Genomic DNA, 20,140 nt, shown 5'->3' on the forward strand with positions numbered 1-20,140 from the left:
TAATGCCACCCCTCCTTCCCGTCCCACAGTCTGCGACTGGTGGAGGACGGAGAAACCCGGGGTCACCATCTCTCGTAAGGTAACTGTTTCCCCTTCATGCACCCAGGTCTCCGATACACAAGCCAGGTCGACCCCCTGCGAGGTAAAGAAGTCTCACAGGGTGGCGGTCTTGTTGCCTATACACCTGGCATTGCACAGCACCAGTGATGGAGGTGAGTAATCCTTGCTCACCCTACCCTCGTCCCTCGGGATGGGGCACAGATTGGAAGGGGTACGAGCATATCTGTATCTCAATCCCCTTCGCCTATAGCATCTGCCCCCACCGCCATACCTCCCTCGTCCCTCCATGGTAGCAATCCCAAGCCTCATACTAGCCTCCAATAGATGGCAATTGATGTTATTCTTTCCCAGCCTAGTTATTCTGTTTATAGTATCAACAACTCGATAATTCTAATTAGTTGAGTAGAACAAACCAGCTAAACATCAGCTACCTCTCTGATTGTATGAAACTATTATATTCTTTGTCAGCCTACTATTATAATATTAAACAAACCAAGTAATTAAATTAAAAAATAAACCCCAAAACATTCCACAGCTAAACAGAACTGCCATATAACGTACATTAAGGGAAGAAAAAACACCTAAATAGCAGGAGAACAAAAATCAAACATCTAACAGTAAGCAAGCAAAACATAAATATTACCATGGAACAATGAACTATAAAAAACTAAAACAAATGGCAAAGGAAGGGGGGAGGGGGGAAAGAAAAGAAAAGAAAAACAGTTCTTGTAGCAGACGAAGTTCTTGTAGCATCACGCGCCAGCTCGAGTCTACTCGAATGATCTCTGAATGATCTCTGAATCTGCCAACCTGAACAACCAGGCGACCTCCCGGGATGGGCAGAGGAAGGCGGGGCAGGCTCAGTAAATGCCCTGTTTGATGTCAATGCCATGCCCGATGGTCTCAGAGGGCCCTCCTCTTGCTGTTGTGCTAGCACTTGTAGTGGCAGGGAAAGTGTTCCTCTTGGCATCAGGAGTCCTCTGGTTTCCCCCACAGCTGGTGTTCTCAGGGCCACAGGATGATACCTCTCCTCTGCTACAACCAGCTGCCAGCCCTGTGGCTTAAGAGTCTCTGGCGTCCTGAGGGTGGAACCCCCCTCTCTGGCTTCCCTAGGAGCCTTTCAATTGAGTCATCTGCAGAGTAATATATCTTGACCCAGGCTCCATGCCGAGCACTCAACCAGTCTGTTTCAGTCCAGGAGCACTGCTGACATGCAGGACAGCCGGACCCACAACTGGGAAGACAGAGGAGGCACACAGCACAGTTGGGCCCACAAGCCAAGAGGGCAGAGGCAAGCACAAGCGGAACACTCATGCAACACAGTTTCACCTCCCTTAGTTCATTTAAAACGCCGAGTCAAAGCCTGAGTCAGAGTCAGTTCGGAAAAAGTTCAGAAGATTAATTGAATTGTTTAGAGTTATGAGTCCTTGAAATAGGCTGGGCAGCGGCTGTTCAACTTCGTTAGATCTAATTTACAGTGCCAACTTCACAAGTTGTCTGATATAAAACCCCAGGTTGCCAAACTTTTGATATGAAGAGGGTTAAAAGATTAAAAAGTTAAAAAAGTTGAAAGGAGTAGGAGCCCCCAACATCTAGTTGATGTCTCTTCATCTCTTCATCTGTGGCTTCCTTCCACTCCTCCAACATCACAACACCGCCATTGGCTGTTTCAGTCCTCTAGTCACCTTTTGTGAAGGACTTCATCATTACACCATCTGTTGCCTCCAGCTCCACCATTTCATCCTTCTGTTCTGGCAATCTTTCATCCATATTGTTTTCCAAAGTCTCTTTGTCCTCTTTAATTCCACTTTCCATTTCATTCTTCTGTTTTCTTAGCTTTTGGGTGGTTGCTTCCGTACCCATCTCTGCTGTTTCTCCTTGTTAAAATGTTATATATACAAACACACATACACATACAAACACACCAATTGCTCAGTGTTCCTCCATCCCTCCATTATTCCTAAAGCCACAGTTATCTCAGTTTTCCACCATCTCCATTTTACTCAAATTCTGCCATTGAAGGAAAGGCTAGTGGAAGTCAGGGGAACGTCTGTTTCAAACTTCTCCCCCTTCCACTCCTTCCATTCCTTAACTGGGATAAAGGATGTGAAGCCTTCAGATATTGCATAGTGCCTCCACACAACCTATTTCACTCCTGATACCTTGTGTGGGCTGCGTTCCGGGTTCCGGGTTCAATGTAGTGATTTAGAAGAGATATTTTATTAACAAGCACACATGTACAGTATCCATCAAAGAAACTTAACATTCTTCAACTGGAGAAGCTGATAGCCTTGCTCTTAGGAGTCTACTCATCTTAAAGATACAATAACATAGCATGGGGGGTGTTAGAAGGGGGCTGCAGAAGAGGGAGAGAGGAGGAGGTGTGGGAATGTGTGTGTAAGGGATATTTGAGAAAAGGAAGGAGGAGGGGTAGGAGAAAGGGGAGCAAGAGTAAGAATGGGGATGCAAAGGAAGTTGTCAAAAAGGAGGGAGTAAGGAGGCATTAGGAGAGGGATGAAGATGAAAGCAGGGGCATGAAAGGGCCAAAAGAAAAGGGGGAGATGGGGTGAAGGGGAAAACAGATGCAAAGCAGAGCTGCAGAAGATAAGAGAGAAGTGGCTTCAGAAATGGAGCTGCGAAGGTGAAAAGAGACCTCATAGCTGCATGGGATGAGATGGGAAGGGAAGGGGAAATGCTAGGGGGTTCATGTGTCAGGAGTGGCCAAGGGGTCACCGAGTGCAGGAAGCAGGGGTGCAGCCCCTAATATTTTCCCATTTTCTTATGTGTTGCAGCGGGGAACTGCACAGAGTTTATACGGATGGGGATGTGCTATAATCCCTATTATAGCCTCTTGATTGAGCTCTTTGACTCCTTCTGGCAGCTGAAAACTGAATGCCCTCAGCAGGCTGGTCAGGAAGATGAAGATTTCGATCTTTGCCATCTGCATTCCCAAACAAATGCGAGCCCCTGAGGAGGAGACAAGAAGAAGGCAGCAAGTGAGCAATAATTTACTTTCCCATGTTCATTGCTTTGTAGCTATAAGCATTCTGCATAACACTTTGGCAAAATAGACATAGTTAGGATAGGGAAAACATCAAGGCTGCTGTCAGTTTTCTAGCCTGGTCAGTGCTAACCTTCCTTTCTTCTTGTTATACTTATATTTTATTCTGTAATTTGAAGTTCCCTATCTCATATCAAGGAAGATACATTCAGGAAGAGGATGGATTGAAGATGAAGGCTCCTGTGGGAGGGGCAGGGCAGAGAGCATCTCCCAGGGCTAGAAGCCAGTGTAAGAGGGTCTAGCTCCCAGTGAGAACTTGGAGGGCTCACTTTTCTGTGTGCAGAATAAGGGTGAAGATTCAATTTTGATAGAGGACTCTGTCATTTCCTTTATTTCTTTTCTATTTTTTCTTTCCTAATCTTTTTTCTATTTTCCCTTTTAGATTAGTATGATTTTTATTGTGTCTTATGTATTAAGCTTTTTAATAAAACTTGATTTTAAAAAATGAAAGGAAAACTTTGGTCAACTGCCCAATGCAGCAATGCAGAAAGTGGTTAAGACCATGGAGCAAACTCTCCTGCCAGGTTTACTTCACCTTGGTAGGAAGTAGCATTGCTGCCTGAAGAGAAGTTGGGTGGCTTGCAGTGGTGATGTGTGACAGGGAACAGCAGTATCCTGGTGCTTGCAGTGCTGCCTCTCTCAAGGACAGGGCAGGGGTGGCAAATGTTGGGAGGTGCAGATGGAGACCACATAAGTGTATGTGCATGTGTGGGTCCCAAGCCAACAACCCAGAGATCCCCTTAACTTGCCACTGCCCTGCCCCATTCTGCTGACCAGCAATGCCACTCCAGCCAGAAAGGTGCTCCTTCTGCTCTGGCCCACTCCCTCCTGTGCTGCTGCTGATGTCATTTCCTGGAAGCAGACCAGTAAGCACATCTACAGATCACAACGTAGCTTGGTCTTCTGCATTTACCTGCACCAAATGGCAGATATTCTTCTCTGTTCACGAATTGTCCATCCTTGTCCAAAAAATGATTTGGGTTGAACTCTGCAGGTGTCTCCCATCGTGTTGGATCAAGAAGAACAGAGCGCAGATCGGGAATAATCATAGTCCCCTGCAAATAAGAAACAAGTGACTTGGAATGCATTCACATCAATACTTTTTTTTATTGTCCCACACTATCCCAAGACTAATCATTGCAGAGACTGATCTGAATTATTATTATTATTATTATTATTATTATTATTATTATTATTATTAATTATTATTTTGGTGCGTGGCTTTGTATTTATAGCTGTAAAAACTTTCTGTACAGGCAGAAACACAAGAGGGCTTTCCGCCACCTCTTTTAAAATGAAAGCTCACAACCCAGGTGAGACCTCTGGATACTTCAGGCTCCTCCCCTGCCACAATTGCCCGATGGAATGGCGCTTGCCAATGGTGAAACATGTCTGCAGATGGAGCTCCTGCTCTTGCCCTTCAGATTTCTGACTAGACAGGAAGTTCCTGTATGGCTAGCTGCATCTCTCAATATGCAACCTTCTGCTGCTCTTTGCTCTTGGGCTACAGGAGTGCAGCTATATCACACTGTTATACCTTGCGAATGAGAAAACCACGCAGCTTGAAATCCTTTGTACATTGCCTAGGGAACCCCAAAAACCCGACGTGTTTAAAGCGCTGCATCTCATGAATCACAGCATTGGTGTAGGGCAGTTTCTTCTCATCTTGATAGCAGATGGAGTGAGCAGAACCTATGACATCTTCTATTTCCTTGTGCATCTTATCTGAAGAGAATGATGGAAACAGAAGTTTATTGTGAATACTGCATTTTATTTCAGATGGACATTTAATTCCCTAGAACATATTGCATAAATCTCTGTGAATGAGTCCCAGTTTCTTGCATTTTTAGGTCACCTGGTCCTCCCAAGAGCTCGTCTGTGTACATGGTTCTTCCCTACTCTAGATCCCAGGTGTTAAAAGGCTGAAAGTGAAGCTCATCGCAGTTGTTTCTGGTTACCAGAGCTGGCTGGATTTGCTGAAGGGCTGGGATCAAAGGCTGTCATATATTCATTCTTCACCCCTAGCCCTCAATATTTTCTACTTAGTTTCACTAATACTCATTTCCTCACCTGATCTTTGTCTAGCGTCACTCATGTAAAGGTAAAGGTAAAGGACCCCTGGATGGTTAAGTCCAATCAAAGGAGACTATGGGGGTGCTTCGCTCATCTCGCTTTCAGGCCTAGGGAGGTGGAGTTTATCCACAGACAGCATTCAGGGTCATGTGGCCAGCATGACTAAACCACTTCTGGCACAACTGGACACCATGATGAGTGCCAGAGCACACAGAAATGCTGATTACCTTCCCACCGCAGCACTACCTGTTTACTTACACTGGCATGCTTTCAAACTATTACATTGGCAGAAGCTGGGACAGAGCAACAGGAGCTCATCTGTCTTATGGATTCAAACTGCCAACCTTCTAATCAGCAATCCCTAGAGGCTCAGTGCTTTAGACCACAGTGCCACCCGCATCCCTCATGTAATGGAGCATGGAGAGGCAGGAATGAGGCTCAGTCACTTATCTCACAGCAGGGGCATTCTTGTACATTTGCTGCATAAAGAAACTGCTAGCAGATTTGCATAACAAAACAGGCTGTGGTATGGTATCAAACTGGAGGGGGGAATGTGTTGATTCCTGCATTGCAGGGGGTTGTATTAGAAGACCCCTGGGGTCCCTTCCAACCCTACTATTGTAGGCTTCCTTATGAAACCTTTAAAGAACTATACTCCACCCTAGTGGTCAAGAGAAGCCCTGGCTCTCCTCTCTCACCTTGGATATCTGGATGACTTGCCAGGAGGAGAAGTGCCCATTTCAGAGAACACGTAGATGTGTCCGACCCTCCTACAAAGAGGTCAAAAATGCACTGGGCCAAGTTTTCTTCATCATAGGTGGACTCTGGGTCATTCCTGCTCTGGTGTTGAAAATGGGGAAAGTGACATGTCATTTACATGCATTACCTTCTGTCCTTCAGCACTTTATCTTCCTTCCCCCACTTATTACCATACCAGGGTGTCCACACATGCTTCATGAGAGGTGGGGTGTCCTCTTATAGTGCCTAAGGTGAAATGGGAAGCTGCTGCCACCCCGCCCCCACTGTTGCTGCCCTCACTCGCTGGATCATCACCTTTTCGTGGTGAGTGGGCTTCCACACTCACCCTTGTGAGTGAAGCCATTGGGAATCTCGTACTCCCAGCAGGGTCACCCAAGGCGGTAAGGTCAAAGGGGAGGAGCTAGACAAAGAATATCTACAGCAGATAAGAATTTACTGGTTGCCATGACAACTCATGCCATCAGAACAGAGCCGTACTGTGAAGACTGTTCATTGTTCAGTGTGCACCGATCTACAGACATAAAACAAATTCATGTACAGGCGTCTTCTAAAAAACTCATCCCAAACCCAAACACCAAAAGTTCCATGGTGATCAGCATATGGTAACAGGGGCAGGATTGTGAAATCTGGAAGCCCTTAGTCATGAAACAGCACATGGGTGGTGGATACAGATTCAGTCATTCTGACTCAAGGAACAAGGCAGTTGAGCAGCTCGGCAGCTGTATCCATGACTGAGCAGCCCTTTTTAGGATCTACTCTGCTCACTCCAAAATGGGGGAGGGGCTAGAAAAGGTGCCCTAAACATAGTCTGCCTCTCTTTTTCCCTGACTGGATTACCACGCCCAGTGGGGTCACCACCCAGCGGTGGTAAAAGACAATTGGAACATGGAATATATGGACAGATATAACACAGATAATGAGCATCCTGAACACAGAACTGCCATCATTGCAAGAGAGATGTGACGTTTTAACATCAATATTGCAGTGCTTCAAGAGACTCAAAGAGCAGGCAAGGGACAACTGAAGGAAGAAAAAGGAGGCTACACATTCTTCTGGAAAGGTCTATCTGAACAAGAATGTCAAATATATGAGGTAGGCTTCGCTATCAAAAACAATCTTGTAAAGCTCCTGTCAGAAGTCCCTACCAGACGTCTGGTAAACTCACCAAAAACCAACAGGCTACTATCACCAACACACTCGTTTGACAGAAAATAAATTTAAAACTTCATGGAGGCATCCTCAGTTTAGTTTAAGAATATTTTGTTTTGGATTTTCTGTTTTCTCAGTCCACATTTGAATGTCAGATAAACATCAATCCAAAAAATTCTCCAAAGGAAGACCCCATAATACACTTAAGTTTCCACTCCTTTACACTCACATTTCCTAGACATTTCTATATTTGCTTATGGATGGATGTCAACCCACTTGAGCAACTCAATTGACTATGAGAAATATTTGGAGGGAACTCAATGCGATTTTCAACTGAGATTCAGAAAAATAGATACACTGGTACCTCGGTTTTTGAACAGCTTAGTTCCCGAACAACTTGGAACTTGAATGCTGCAAACCTGGAAGTCAATGTTTTGGTTTACGAACTTTGCTTCAGAAGCTGAATGTGCTCCTGAGCTTCCATTTTCACTGTTGCGCTGCTAATTTGTCTTCCCCCCCCCCCATTGTAATCAAAGCCTTCCATTTCCGATTGAAGTGTCATGAGGTGATATTTGGAGCTTATATTTGGTGCTTTTGTTTTTGCTATTTTTTGCGTTTTTGCTTGTGTGGCTTTTTCATTTTTGTGACTGTAGCTTGTTCCTCATTTTATGATTGATTGATTGATTGATTGATTGATTATGTGACTACGGAAATGAATAAACACCCACCATCCAAACAATGACTATCATCAGCGCAGGTAAGAAAGAATTTTAATTTTAATTTTTATCATCCACAATACTGTTTTATTTATTTTATAGTACAGTACAGTGCTTACAGCTTTCATTTTATGGATCAATGGCCTCATTAGATAGAAAAAATCACATTAAATTGCTGTTTTAGGGTTGTTTCTAAAACTCTGGAATGGATTCATTTTCCATTACTTTCTATGGGAAAGCATGCCTCAGTTTTGGAACACTTTGATTTTGGAACAGACTTCTGGAATGGATTAAGTTTGAGAACCAAGGTACCACTGTACTGGTTTCCAGGCAAGGGATTAGTATTCACATATAACAGGGAATATAATGATTCCTTGAATGAGCTGCCTACAGTTTTGAAGCAGATACTCATTTGCATTCACATTTGTACATGAAAATATCTATCCTTTCCTAGCTATTTTAGTAGATGCCTATGGAAGGATGTCAACTCACTTTAGCAATTAAAATGACTATGAGGGAATTGGGGGGGGGCAGAGAGAGATATTGGTGTCCTTGCAAGAGATTAGTATTCACTTCTATTTTTTTTATTATTTTTTATTAAAGATTTCAACATAACAATTAATCAAAAACATATCATCCTCATCCCCCCCCATTTTCCCCTCCCCGAAAAGAAAACCAGCCCTCCCACCCCCACCCCCGAGACTTCCCTCAGCTCCTCTTCCTGTTCACTCATAACATGGAATATAATGATTCCTTGGATGAGCAGCATTCGGTTTCAAGCAGATACTTACTTTCTCCATCTCAAGTAGATAGAAATCAATGAGATCCTGTGGCTCATACAGAGATTGATTCTCCTTATGCCTCTCTATCTCCTCCTTTGCAAATGAACGCACCATCTCTATGCAGGAGAAAGCCTTCTTGTGGGGCCCTGGGAGATGTTTCATGAGCCATGGGAGCATTTCATAAAGCTAAAGGAAAGATAGCAGAAATGCTGCCATTACTGTTGGTACTAAAGGGTTAAGAGGTAACAAGTCGCTCTAATCACTGAGCAGCTGGAAGTCATTAAGCATCCAGGAATGTGAGTTAGTTTGTATAAATAGTCAGTTCACCCATGTGTTTCCCCCTCTGCCCTTTTTTGACCTGACTTGCAGACTCAGTTTGTGGCCATGGGCGTGTTTCCTGATATGAGTTAAGTTTAGAGTAAAGTTTTCTTTATGCCGGAGATAAAAGCATGTGTGGGTTTTTCTTTTGTAAATAAAGTTTTTCCTGAGTTCCAAAGTGCTTGCTCCAGGATTATTCATTGAAAGGTACTGATTCTCCTGCCTTCCTTCTACCGCTGCACGAAATTCTCTGCTGAGATAAGATTTATGGCGTTGGAAGCGCACTGGACGTTTACTTAACATTAAACTAATTATAGTTTAATGGACAATTACCATGAGGAAGCTTGTTCAAACCATTTGTGCTTTGGAATTGCACTGCATTATTCTTCAGGGCTAGCATATTAGTTTGAGTCTCACTAAGAAGAAGGAAGGTGTCTATAGCTTCTCTGGAATCCCACAATGATTGGATTCTGTGAATTATCCCTAGCTGAAAATGTGAAAGAAAACTATGGCTCAAAATATTTTTCCAGTTCCCCAGCATAATTTCAAAACTGGGCACTGTCTCAGGACCTCTCCTGGAACAAGTTAGTGCCCTTTTGTGGTAGTTGAGGTGGGTGGAGAATAGGGATGGGGGGAAATTCAAGTACGGTAAGTTTCATGAGTACTTTTTTTTTTTTTTTTTTACAGATTAGGAATGGATGTAGAAATGTGGAGAACTGAACTTAAATTTGAGGAAAGGGTTTAGTTGATCATACAGAAGGGGGCTGCTTTCCTCAGCAATAGCGATAGTGCTTGAGTTGCTGGTCTCTCTTTCATTAAAAAAAAATTCCAGCCAAGTGGTGGCTACAGGCCCTCACCATGACTGCCACTGCTAGGTGGGTATAGAGTAGACACATTTAATTTCCTATGATTGGAACAAAACTATGTAATTCCCTTCTTGAGAAGATTATTTTGTTCACCTCTCTTCCCTTTGGTGGGCTCTAGATGACCTGTTCTCAAGGTCATTTTCCCATTTTTGTCCCATCTTCCCTCTAAAGAGTCTCCTGTGGTGGACAAAGTCTTCTTTTGTTGTTTTTTATGGGGGGTTTTGGTGTGTTTTTTATCTGAATGATAATCATGAGCAATGGATCAGGCTGTGAGATAGTAAGTGGCCCATATCTCAGATCAATTTAAACCTGATCTCACTTCTCCAACCCTCTATCAGAATATTGATTTGTGGCATTAAAGCCCTTAGGAGGTATTAAAGCCCTTTGGCAGGAATGGAAATGACTACTCACAGCATAACCAAAGCTACATACAAATTGTAGGAAAAATTCTATGGCTTCTATCAGCTTCTGGAACCGTTCATCTTCAAGAGCAAACCGGTGCCCAAAAGCCACAGCACATATCACGTTGGAGACTGAAGTAGCGATAGGCATGGAGGGGTCATGTGGCTGTCCTGCAAAATAAAGTTATACTAATGTTAGCTCAGCTGGTCCAGTTCATACTGAGAGTGGGATTTCATGGTGGCCAAGAGAAACTGCTCGAATCTCCATTAGGAACCAAGAAAATGTCAGCATCGCCCTTGAGCCAGTGCCACCAACTGGACTCATCCACTTCAGCCCCGACTGGGCTAGGCGAGCTGGGTAGCACTCCCAGAAGACCACCTTCCTCAGAGGAATAGATCTAAGTGCTGTGGACTCACAACTCAGATCTGTGAGCACCGCAAATCAGTCCACCAAGAAGACAGTCGTTGTACAGCAAAGTAGAAAGGTCAAAGGTAAAGGTACCCCTGCCCATACGGGCCAGTCTTGACAGACTCTAGGGTTGTGCACCCATCTCACTCAAGAGGCCGGGGGCCAGCGCTGTCCGAAGACACTTCCGGGTCACGTGGCCAGCATGACATCGCTGCTCTGGCAAGCCAGAGCCACACACGGAAACGCCGTTTACCTTCCCGCTAGTAAGCGGTCCCTATTTATCTACTTGCACCCGAAAGTGCTTTCGAACTGCTAGGTTGGCAGGCGCTGGGACCGAACAATGGGAGCGCACCCCGCCGCGGGGATTCGAACCGCCGACCTTTCGATCGGCAAACCCTAGGCACTGAAGCTTTAGCAAAGTATAGCAGAGCATAAATCACTCCGACGACAGCGCTGAAGAATATCTTCTTTTATTCACTAACAGCTACTGTACTATACAAACTATATACAAATGGAGATGCTAGAGTGCACTGAGCGTTACAGCTGCTGTTTGCATCGACCTTATCTACACAGAGATAACACTCAGTCTTTTTCTCTCCCTGACTGATTCACTCACTGACTGACTCACTGTCTCACTCTCTGACCGACTCACTCTCCCTCTTTGTGGTGCTGCAGCAGAATATGTAGATATCAAAACACGCCTCCTCCTCTCTGCAAAATCAGCAGACTGCTCAGGAGATTCTTGGGTATAGGAGGGATGAAATCTCCTCAGAAAAGCATATCACATTCCTTTCTAAAATGGACAGAGGTAGGACACAAATATGTCTCCATATGTCAGCTCAGCACCATCACTTAGCATCACATACCCTTTGAACGTGCAAAAGCCTCCACGAGCTGATGGGCCTCCTCTGCTACTTGGTGCTCCATGCCGTTCTTTTCCCGCCACAGCTTCCGCAGAGTGACTACAACAAAGCGTCTCTGTTGCCTCCAGGTGTGACCATTTGATAATGCAATACCTATGGAAAATCAGTTAGAAATAACAACAATCGTACCTCGGGTTAAAGTCGCTTTGGGTTAAATCTTAAATCTTTTCAGGTTGCCTCCCACGGCGACCCGGAAGTAACGGAACAGGTTACTTCAGGGTTTTGCTGCTCGCACATGCGCAGACGCTCAGAATGACGTCACAGGCATGCTCACTTTACAGTATCAGCAAAAAGTGAGATTTCTCGACAGTTCTACCGTTTTGATTTTTGAAGAGAAAACTGGTATCTGATACAGTGTGATGTCGACAAGTTTAGATCTTTCCATGGAAGGCCATCATGATCAAATTTCACTTTTATCTATCAAGCTTCTGGTGATGCTATTGGGAAAAGAATGGAAGTGGTGGAAATGGAAGGAGCTTTTTTCTTTTTCTCTTGCTAAATTAGGATGGAAAATCACTGCCTACAGGAAATGGGATCACAAGATATAAAACTGGGTGTAAAATAATGAATATACAAGAAGTAAATAACTATGGGTTATTTTTTAATATTGTACAGTGGTACCTCAGGTTACATACACTTCAGGTTACGTACGCTTCAGGTTACAGACTCCGCTAACCCAAAAATAGTGCTTCAGGTTAAGAACTTTGCTTCAGGATGAGAACAGAAATCGGGCTCTGGCGGCGCGGCAGCAGCAGGAGGCCCCATTAGCTAAAGTGGTGCTTCAGGTTAAGAACAGTTTCAGGTTAAGTACGGACCTCCGGAATGAATTAAATACTTAACCTGAGGTACCACTGTATATGACTACAGTGCAGAGATTCCTGTTTAAATAGAGATGAAGAATTTGTTTTTTACTTAAAAAAAACATGGAGGAATGGTTGGAATTTTTTGGGAAATAAAGTCACCATACTGGAATGGAGGAGGACTATTGGGTACACACTTGAAGGTGATAGCTGGCTGGTGAAAGACCCTGTGTGAGAGGCAGAGAAGGAAAGATCTCCCAGGGTGGGAGACTGGGGGAAGAAAGGGAAGCACCCAGGTGAGAGCTGGGAGGGTCCACTCCCTTCTGTGTGAGACAAGAGTTAAGATCTACCTTTGAGACAGGGCTTGGCGTTTCTTTCTCTCTTTTACTTTTTTTGTTTGTTTGCTTAGTTAGCATTTCTGAAAAGTTTCAATAAAAAGTATGGAAAACCAAACAAACCCAATTCAACCAATTTTTTGACACTGTTTTTAAGGATATAATGTGTGGTGTCAACCAGTTACTACTTCTACTGGTCCAGCTAGACAGGTTTGGGTTTTTTTACTGAGGGTGAATTCTGCACCATATTTTTGACAAGACGTAATGCATCAATGGTGGATATATTCTGCTTTGTTAATTCTTCTGCAACGCTGCCTGAACACTACTGCATTATTTCTGTCTGGGAAAACTATATTGCAACGAAAGTGGGACAAAAATAAGTTTGTGCATTTGTAGTTTTCAGCAGAAAGTTAAATGTGACAGAATGGAAATGAAACTGTATGATCACCTCAAAATCTTTGCACACAAAACTAGTATTGACAGTGGAGTTGGATATAACCACCTTGAAAGTATTATGAGCACAAATCATTACGAATGTGCAATTAACAAACGTTTTCTGGAGGAGCCCTTAGCACCCGTAATAAACTGTGGAGTTAGTGCTGGGAATTATTGGGCAAGCCAGCCCCACAGTAACTCACATTGTGTCTTTCAGAGTGAATTTCCCTGTTCTTTGGAACTGCATTCAGAATATGACTCTGCACTTTCCCCCCGAAAAGGAAGACATTTTTCCCCCAACAAGCTTTCCCAGTCGTGTACAAAGGTCACTTCAATAGGTGTATACTTTTTATTGTTTTAACCCATATTTAGTTGTTATTGGTTTTTGTACTGTTTTAAAACCTTTTATAATAAATAATAATAATATTTTTTTATTTATACCCCACCCATCCCAGTTCAGAAAACTGGGCTCAGGGCGGCTAACAACAAATATAAAACACTTAATTGATGCAACAAAAAACAGCATAAAATACAGTATAAAACGTGAATAACAATAAATTCAGAATTCAAAAATCAATTTAGGGGGGAAATCCAGCCAATAAACATTAGATGATCACCAGGGCTAGCTGGCTAAATTAGTCCTATTTGGGCCAGAGAGGAGACCAGGGGAAAATTAGCTGTGGGATCCCAGAGCGGGTAGTCTTCATAAAAAGGGGAGGGGAGGGGAGGAAGGGGAATAAAAGACCAGGCTAAATTCAAATTGAAAGCCAGGTGGAATAGCTCTGTCTTACAGGCATTCTTAAGGAAATCAGCCCTGAGTGCTCACTGGAAGGACAGATTATGAAGCTGAGGCTCCAATACTTTGGCCACCTTATGAGAAGAGAAGACTCCCTGGAAAAGACCCTGATGTTGGGAAAGATGGAGGGCACAAGGAGAAGGGGACGACAGAGGACGAGATGGTTGGAAAGTGTTCTTGAAGGTATCAGCATGAGTTTGACCAAACTGCGGGAGGCAGTGGAAGACAGGAGTGCCTGGCGTGCTCTGGTCCATGGGGTCACGAAGAGTCGGACACGACTAAACAATAACAGCAACAACACAGGCCCTGTGGAAGGAAGTTAAATCCTGCAGGGCCCTGGTCTCATGGGTCAGAGCATTCCACCAGGTCGGAGCCATCACTGAGAAGGCCCTGGCCCTGGTAGAGGATAATCTGACTTACTTAGGACCCGGGACTTCTAAACTATGATTATTCATAGTTTAAACTGTTTTTATATCTCTGTAAGTTGCCTTGAGACATACATGCAAGAAGCAATTCATAATGTATAATGATGATAGTAACTATGTGATTGCAAAGTTCACATGTTATATTTGTCACATGAGTCCATGCCCAAAAGATGTTGAAAGAGCTTGTTGAGAGAAGCAGTGTGTTGTGTTTCTTAGAGATGTCATAATCAATCAAATCTTCACATGTGCTGAAGCCAGGTTTTCATGCACCCAAACGAATGTGTCATTTGATAGCATGAGAACTAGCCACTCTGAATGACCTCAGCCCCTAGGTGTTGGCTCCTAGGTAAGGCATTTCCCGTTGTGTGCAGCAGTAATAGAGAACCTTTGTTCTGTTATTCTGGACAGCCCTTTAAATGTTTCATCTTGGGAAAATACCAGTAGAAATTCTTATTCTTCACTACTTACCCTTTCCTTTTATCAGAGTCCTAAGTAAAGGAGTCTCTAGTCGCTCGTCTAATTCATCAGAGTGGTCAATGAGCGCTTCTTTCACTGCTTGGAATCCAGACAGTACTACAATTGGTAGATGTCCAAACCATATGGTGTAAATATTTCCATGTTGCTTTCCCAGCTACCATTTGGGTCAAAAGAGAAGAGAGGAATGATGTGTTCAAAAAAATGCAGTTGGATATTTCAACTTAATACGAGAACGTCATCCTCCCTCACCTCTGCAGTTTCTCACTATGTGCAGTTCTCTTGCTATCATCCTTTCCCCTCCTCCTCCTCCTCCTCCTCCTCCTTCCCTTCCTTTCTGCCTCCCTCCCATAATTCCAACCCATTTGTTTTACTCCCTCCTAGCCAAGTTCCCTCTGCCTAGGATCAGAGCAGCAGAGACACTTCCTAGTAACCAGCCCTCCTGTGACAGAAAAGAAGATGCACAAGTCATTGCCAGAAAATGATCTTGCCACAATCTTTGTGTGTGCAGGGATGTGGAACCTGTAGCCCACCAGATGCTTTTGAACTAGCACTCCCACCATCCCTGACTATTGGCCGTGGTGGTTGGGGCAGATGGGCATTGTAGTCCAAAACATCTGGAGGGCACCAGGTTGGCATAGTCTGGGCTAGAGTCCTGGGTCAGGTTTCAGACCCACGGTGGGTCACAGCAGGAGCATCACCACCATGGAAATATATGGCAAGGAGTTAAGATGATACATGTCTGGGCTAGAGATTATTACCAATTCCAATGTTTTAAAAGTTAATATGTTCATATCCGATGGTTGAGTAATTTTGTATTTTCTGAAGAGTTTTCGCTGAAAAAAAGGCTCATAATTGTATTTAAGAAACAAACAAATAAACTAAACTATGGTCTGACAAAGAGTTAATGCTTGCGGAGGAGGCAATGGAAAGGTGCCTGTTCTGTTTGTCTCTTGTCTTCTCTGGTTACACGTGAGCTGCTGTTGAGAAAGGCTGATGTGCTCCTGCTTCATTACTAATTGAACTTGTTCCCCTTCCGTCTGTTGGAAGGGGAGAAGTACACAGCATTCTAGGCCAGGGATGTCCAACAGGTAGATCGGGATCTACTAGAAGATCGCAGTGTGTCTGTGGTAGATCTTGGGGGGGCCCCGAAACCCCCTGAAAGCTCAAGAACTTTGGCTCCCTAAAAAAGCTCAACAAATGTGGTAGATCACTGCCAGTTTTTTATACTGGGAGTAGATTTCAGTCTCTTGAAAAGTGGACATACCTGTTCTAGGCCATGTCGCAAAATGCAATAGAACGAAACGAAGACAAGATCAAGAACATACTGTAATAAGCTGTTTTATTAATTCAGCTTCTTGTGTTACACAATGTGTTTTGGAGATAAGTGCCCTTCAACCAGCAGCTACGAATGACACACATTAAAACTAATATAAAGGGGAAAGATTCTGATTAATACTGAAAAGCACAAAACCATACAAAGTAGGATAATGGCGGCATGGGTAGCTATGTGAAATCAGGGGAAAACACAAGGCAACATAAAATGTTGTTGTATTTTCAATTTGTAAGTGGTAGCAAGACCTCCTTTCCCAGTGCCATCAGTTTCACAGCTTTCTAAAGGACTCTCTGAAGCTGATTTCACAGCCCTGGCCTTGTAATCTTGGAGAGAGTATTACCTGGAGATTAGCACTTACTGTAAGCTTGCCATACATCAGGAAAATTCCTGACATGAAAGCTCAACAATTTCCTAAAAAATGGCAACCCTAGTTTACCGCAGAGATCCTTTAAGAAGATTTTGGTATTTTAGTTTATAATTTGTTTTTTATAAGTGCTTCTGGTTTGAGTGAAAAAGATTGAATAGGGCATGGAGGTTAGTACCTGTTGAGAGGCTGCTGTGAATGAATGCTGTGGTCTGTCTTTTTTTCCTAATAGTATTTTATTCTTTTTTCATATAGAAAGTTACATTTCTTAACCTTGGTAACCTCAAGGTAAGATTACTTGCAATGTGTTATACATAGGGCTGCCTCTGAAGACAGTTCGGAAACTTCAGCTAGTGCAGAATTCAGCGGCCAGGTTGCTCACCGAAACAAGAGCAGATTACATCGCTCCTGGTCCGGCTGCACCAGCTACCAATTAGTTTCTGGACCCAATTCAAAGTGCTGGTTTTGACCTAGAAAGCCTTAAATGGCTCAGGACCACAATACTTCAAGGACCGCCTCTTTCGATATGATCTTACCCAGACCCTGAAATCATCTTCTGAGGACCCTTCCTTGTGTTCCTCCTCCATAAGAGGTCCAGAGGGTGGCAACACAAGAATGGGCCTGCTCTGCAGTGACTCCCCGTCTGTGGAATTCTCTCGCCAGGGAAGTTCACCTGGCCAAACCTTCCTTTTTATCTAGGCCTTTGGTTGATTTCATTGACATCCTATGCCCTTTGAAAATCTGATTTTTTTCTGTGGGGGCGTATTATTGCGTGGTTAATAATAATAATAATAATAATAATAATAATAATAATGTTCCAATTAACAAAACAATTGGAATATAGAAATTTTCCATATAGAAAGTTACATTTGTTACTCAACAATTATACAGTGGTACCTCGGGTTACACACACTTCAGGTTACATACGCTTCAGGTTACAGACTCTGCTAACCTAGAAATAGTACCTCGGGTTAAGAAGTTTGCTTCAGGATGAAAACAGAAATCGTGCTGTGGTGGCGCGGCAGCAGCAGGAGGGCCCATTAGCTAAAGTGGTACTTCAGGTGAAGAACAGTTTCAGGGTAAGAACGGACAGGCTAAGAGGCTAATGATGGGAGTAAATTAGCCTCCCGAGTTTTCCCAGGGGATGGGAAAATGCTGCCTCGTCCGCAGTTGCCAATAAATCACCCCCGAGTTCGAAACAAGGAGGGGGTGGGGGCACTGGACAGAAAGCCCTCAAGTGAGTTTTTGGATCTACTGGACGCTACTTCTGATTCTGATTGATTGCTCAAGATAAATAATTGGAGAAGAGTAAATGCACATGTTTCGAGCGAAGGAAAGGGTGTACTGATTGCTAATTAAATCAACCACTGAGAAGCTCAGTGACGGGTTGTACTGAACAGAAGACTACATCAAAGAATCACAACTATGTCGGTATGTTGAAACGGATCGGAAACGGGGGGAAAACTTTTCACTTTTTCAATATGATTTACCTAACAACCCCTCCCCAAGAAGAACCGCCACATGACTGATAGCAAGTGAGATGGGAAAATAAACTGTGTGGAAATAAAATTATCAACTAAAGGCTCTGTTTTGCGGAAGATCTGGAAAGGTAACAAAAGGCTTTTGGATGACGCAGTTCTAATTGAGAACCGCCATTATGAGACTGACTTTGTTGCAAGATTTACAGTCAAAGGGGGAGGGAGCCAGTGTTCTGTTATCATATCTGAATTCTACGTTTGATTTGGCAAGAACTCCCCTGGAAAGGGTGATTTATGGAGCAACTGGTCTGGGAAAGTTAATGAGCAGACGCTTAGACTGTATTTTATGGGAACTGCTGAAATGGCACCTGCCGTTTGAATAGGACTTTTGGATCAGCTTGAAAATCCACACAGGACTATAATAATGTTTGCTTCAACTCGCTTGTGGAGATAACTCAGAGGTTATTAAGAAGAAAAATGATAACAGCAAGAAGATTGGAAGACGGGATTTGTAAAGGATAACAACAAAGAGATGGAAAGATGGACTTGTGAACATCAAAGCAGCAGAAATATGAGATGATTGGACCCTTTTTGAACTCAAAGCATGGGTACCCCCCCCCCCAAATTTAAAATTCGGCTAAATATTTGGAGTTTATTATGTATTGGTATAATTTGGAATTAATGTGATATGATTGGTTTGTTAACTGGAAATTTAATAAAAATTATTTTTTTTTAAAAAAAGAAAGAACGGACCTCCGGAACAAATTAAGTACTTAACCCGAGGTACCACTATATTCCAATTCAACAAAGCAAGTGATTTCCCACTCACCCAATATCAATGTTTATAACTCGAATTACATACTATTGCAATTTAAAGTTCCATCTTATCTAATTTGATCCTCTCTAACATGTTTCTTAATATATTCTGCTGTTTTCTTACAGTTTAAATCCCGCTGTCGTCTTTGCATATGGGAAATAACTTTTTATATAGACCGGAAAGGTTTTCTAATCTTCTTTAAAAGATTCTAAATTTGTATCTTTTATCAATTTTCTGCCATCTCTGCATATTCCAAGATTTTCATAAAGCATTCTTCCTTTGAGGGTGTTCTCTCCTCCTTCCTCAGTTTAACAGTATACAATAAATATTTTTGATCTGTAGTTTTTAATGCATATTTTCAACTTTTATATGGTTTTGTGCTTTGCAATATTAATAATAATACTATTTACATTATTACTATTATTTGTATTGCTTACAGCTTCTGACAACGGAGGCTTATGGCATTTACCATTTTAACCCATGCCATCGTTGAAGCTGAAATATCACAATTCTTGGGGGAAATAGATAAAACAATTGCTGGCATCAGACTGAGTTATTACTAAGCAATAAGTACCTGAATGAGAGTATTTTCATCAATCTTGAATCCAAACCTCCATATGGCTCCAATGAGAGGAAGCTGGAGAAGTCCTGGAGGATAATGCCTGCATGACCAGAGCTGTTTCAGGTAGTGCAGAATCAGAAGAGCCACCAGCAGAGCAATCAAAAGTGCCCATACCTCCATCCTTCTCTTGCTGTCTCTTTCTCCTTAATTTTTTCTAGGTTGCCTGGTCAGGTTCAACTCTCTTTCTCTAAGGAGTTTTTGATTTCATCGAAGACATCAGCAGTATTCTCTGTTTTTATATGCTCAGTGATTAAAAACAAATAAGAAACAATGGGTGCAACACCATTTGTAAGCAGCCTTGTAATGTGATACAATCAAACACTAGTACTATCAAATGCTATAATCATTTTAATATGTGTCACACAGATGTGACGAAGTGTGCTTTATATCAGGCACATTGAACTCCCAAGAGACTGTGATCTACTTCCAGTAACTCGAGAGTCATCTGGTATTTAATATGGATATCTTTCCCTCTTATGGAATTGCTACTCCTTGTAACCTGTACCTTGGGAAGGTACCAATCTGATGTAGCCTTCAGAAAGAACTCTGAGTTCAAGCTCTTATTAATCCAGCAATGAGGGCCAGGATAGTAAATGCATTACAATTGCAAAAGCCAACAAACTTCTACCTGCAGTTGAATCGAACCACAGTGCAGTACAATTGCTACTTCCACAGAGCACTTGCTAGTTGCAATCCATCAGAGGTGCCAACTTGAATAAAATATGAGGAAGGGGGCAAGTG

The 20,140-nt window shown here is 42.9% G+C and overlaps 1 protein-coding gene across 1 annotated transcript; it reads right to left on the reverse strand.

Annotated features, from left to right (window-relative positions):
- Positions 1–2,261: 2,261 nt before the first annotated feature.
- LOC310678375 (cytochrome P450 2J5-like) lies at positions 2,262–19,655 on the reverse strand. The gene is made up of 9 exons (XM_083442286.1): positions 19,352–19,655; positions 14,777–14,939; positions 11,461–11,610; positions 10,196–10,356; positions 8,610–8,786; positions 5,893–6,034; positions 4,659–4,846; positions 4,035–4,176; positions 2,262–3,027 (listed from the first exon to the last, which is right to left on the reverse strand). The coding sequence occupies exons 1-9, from the start codon at positions 19,517–19,519 to the stop codon at positions 2,840–2,842; spliced, it is 1,479 nt and encodes a 492-aa protein (XP_083298412.1). The 5' UTR covers positions 19,520–19,655; the 3' UTR covers positions 2,262–2,839.
- Positions 19,656–20,140: the final 485 nt, after the last annotated feature.

Source organism: Podarcis tiliguerta, assembly GCF_965153285.1.
Source record: "Podarcis tiliguerta genome assembly, chromosome: 5".
NCBI lineage: Eukaryota > Metazoa > Chordata > Lepidosauria > Squamata > Lacertidae > Podarcis > Podarcis tiliguerta.

What these genes read in the sequence shown, in the direction of transcription:
- LOC310678375 (XM_083442286.1), bottom strand. Translation starts at nt 19,519, where the DNA reads ATGGAGGTATGGGCACTTTTGATTGCTCTGCTGGTGGCTCTTCTGATT. An exon ending in GGCTTTTGCACGTTCAAAGG is followed by an intron (nt 10,357 to 11,460) that starts GTATGTGATGCT and finishes TTTATTTTGCAG; the next exon opens with GACAGCCACATGACCCCTCC. An exon ending in ATATCTGCCATTTGGTGCAG is followed by an intron (nt 3,028 to 4,034) that starts GTAAATGCAGAA and finishes TCTCCTCCTCAG; the next exon opens with GGGCTCGCATTTGTTTGGGA.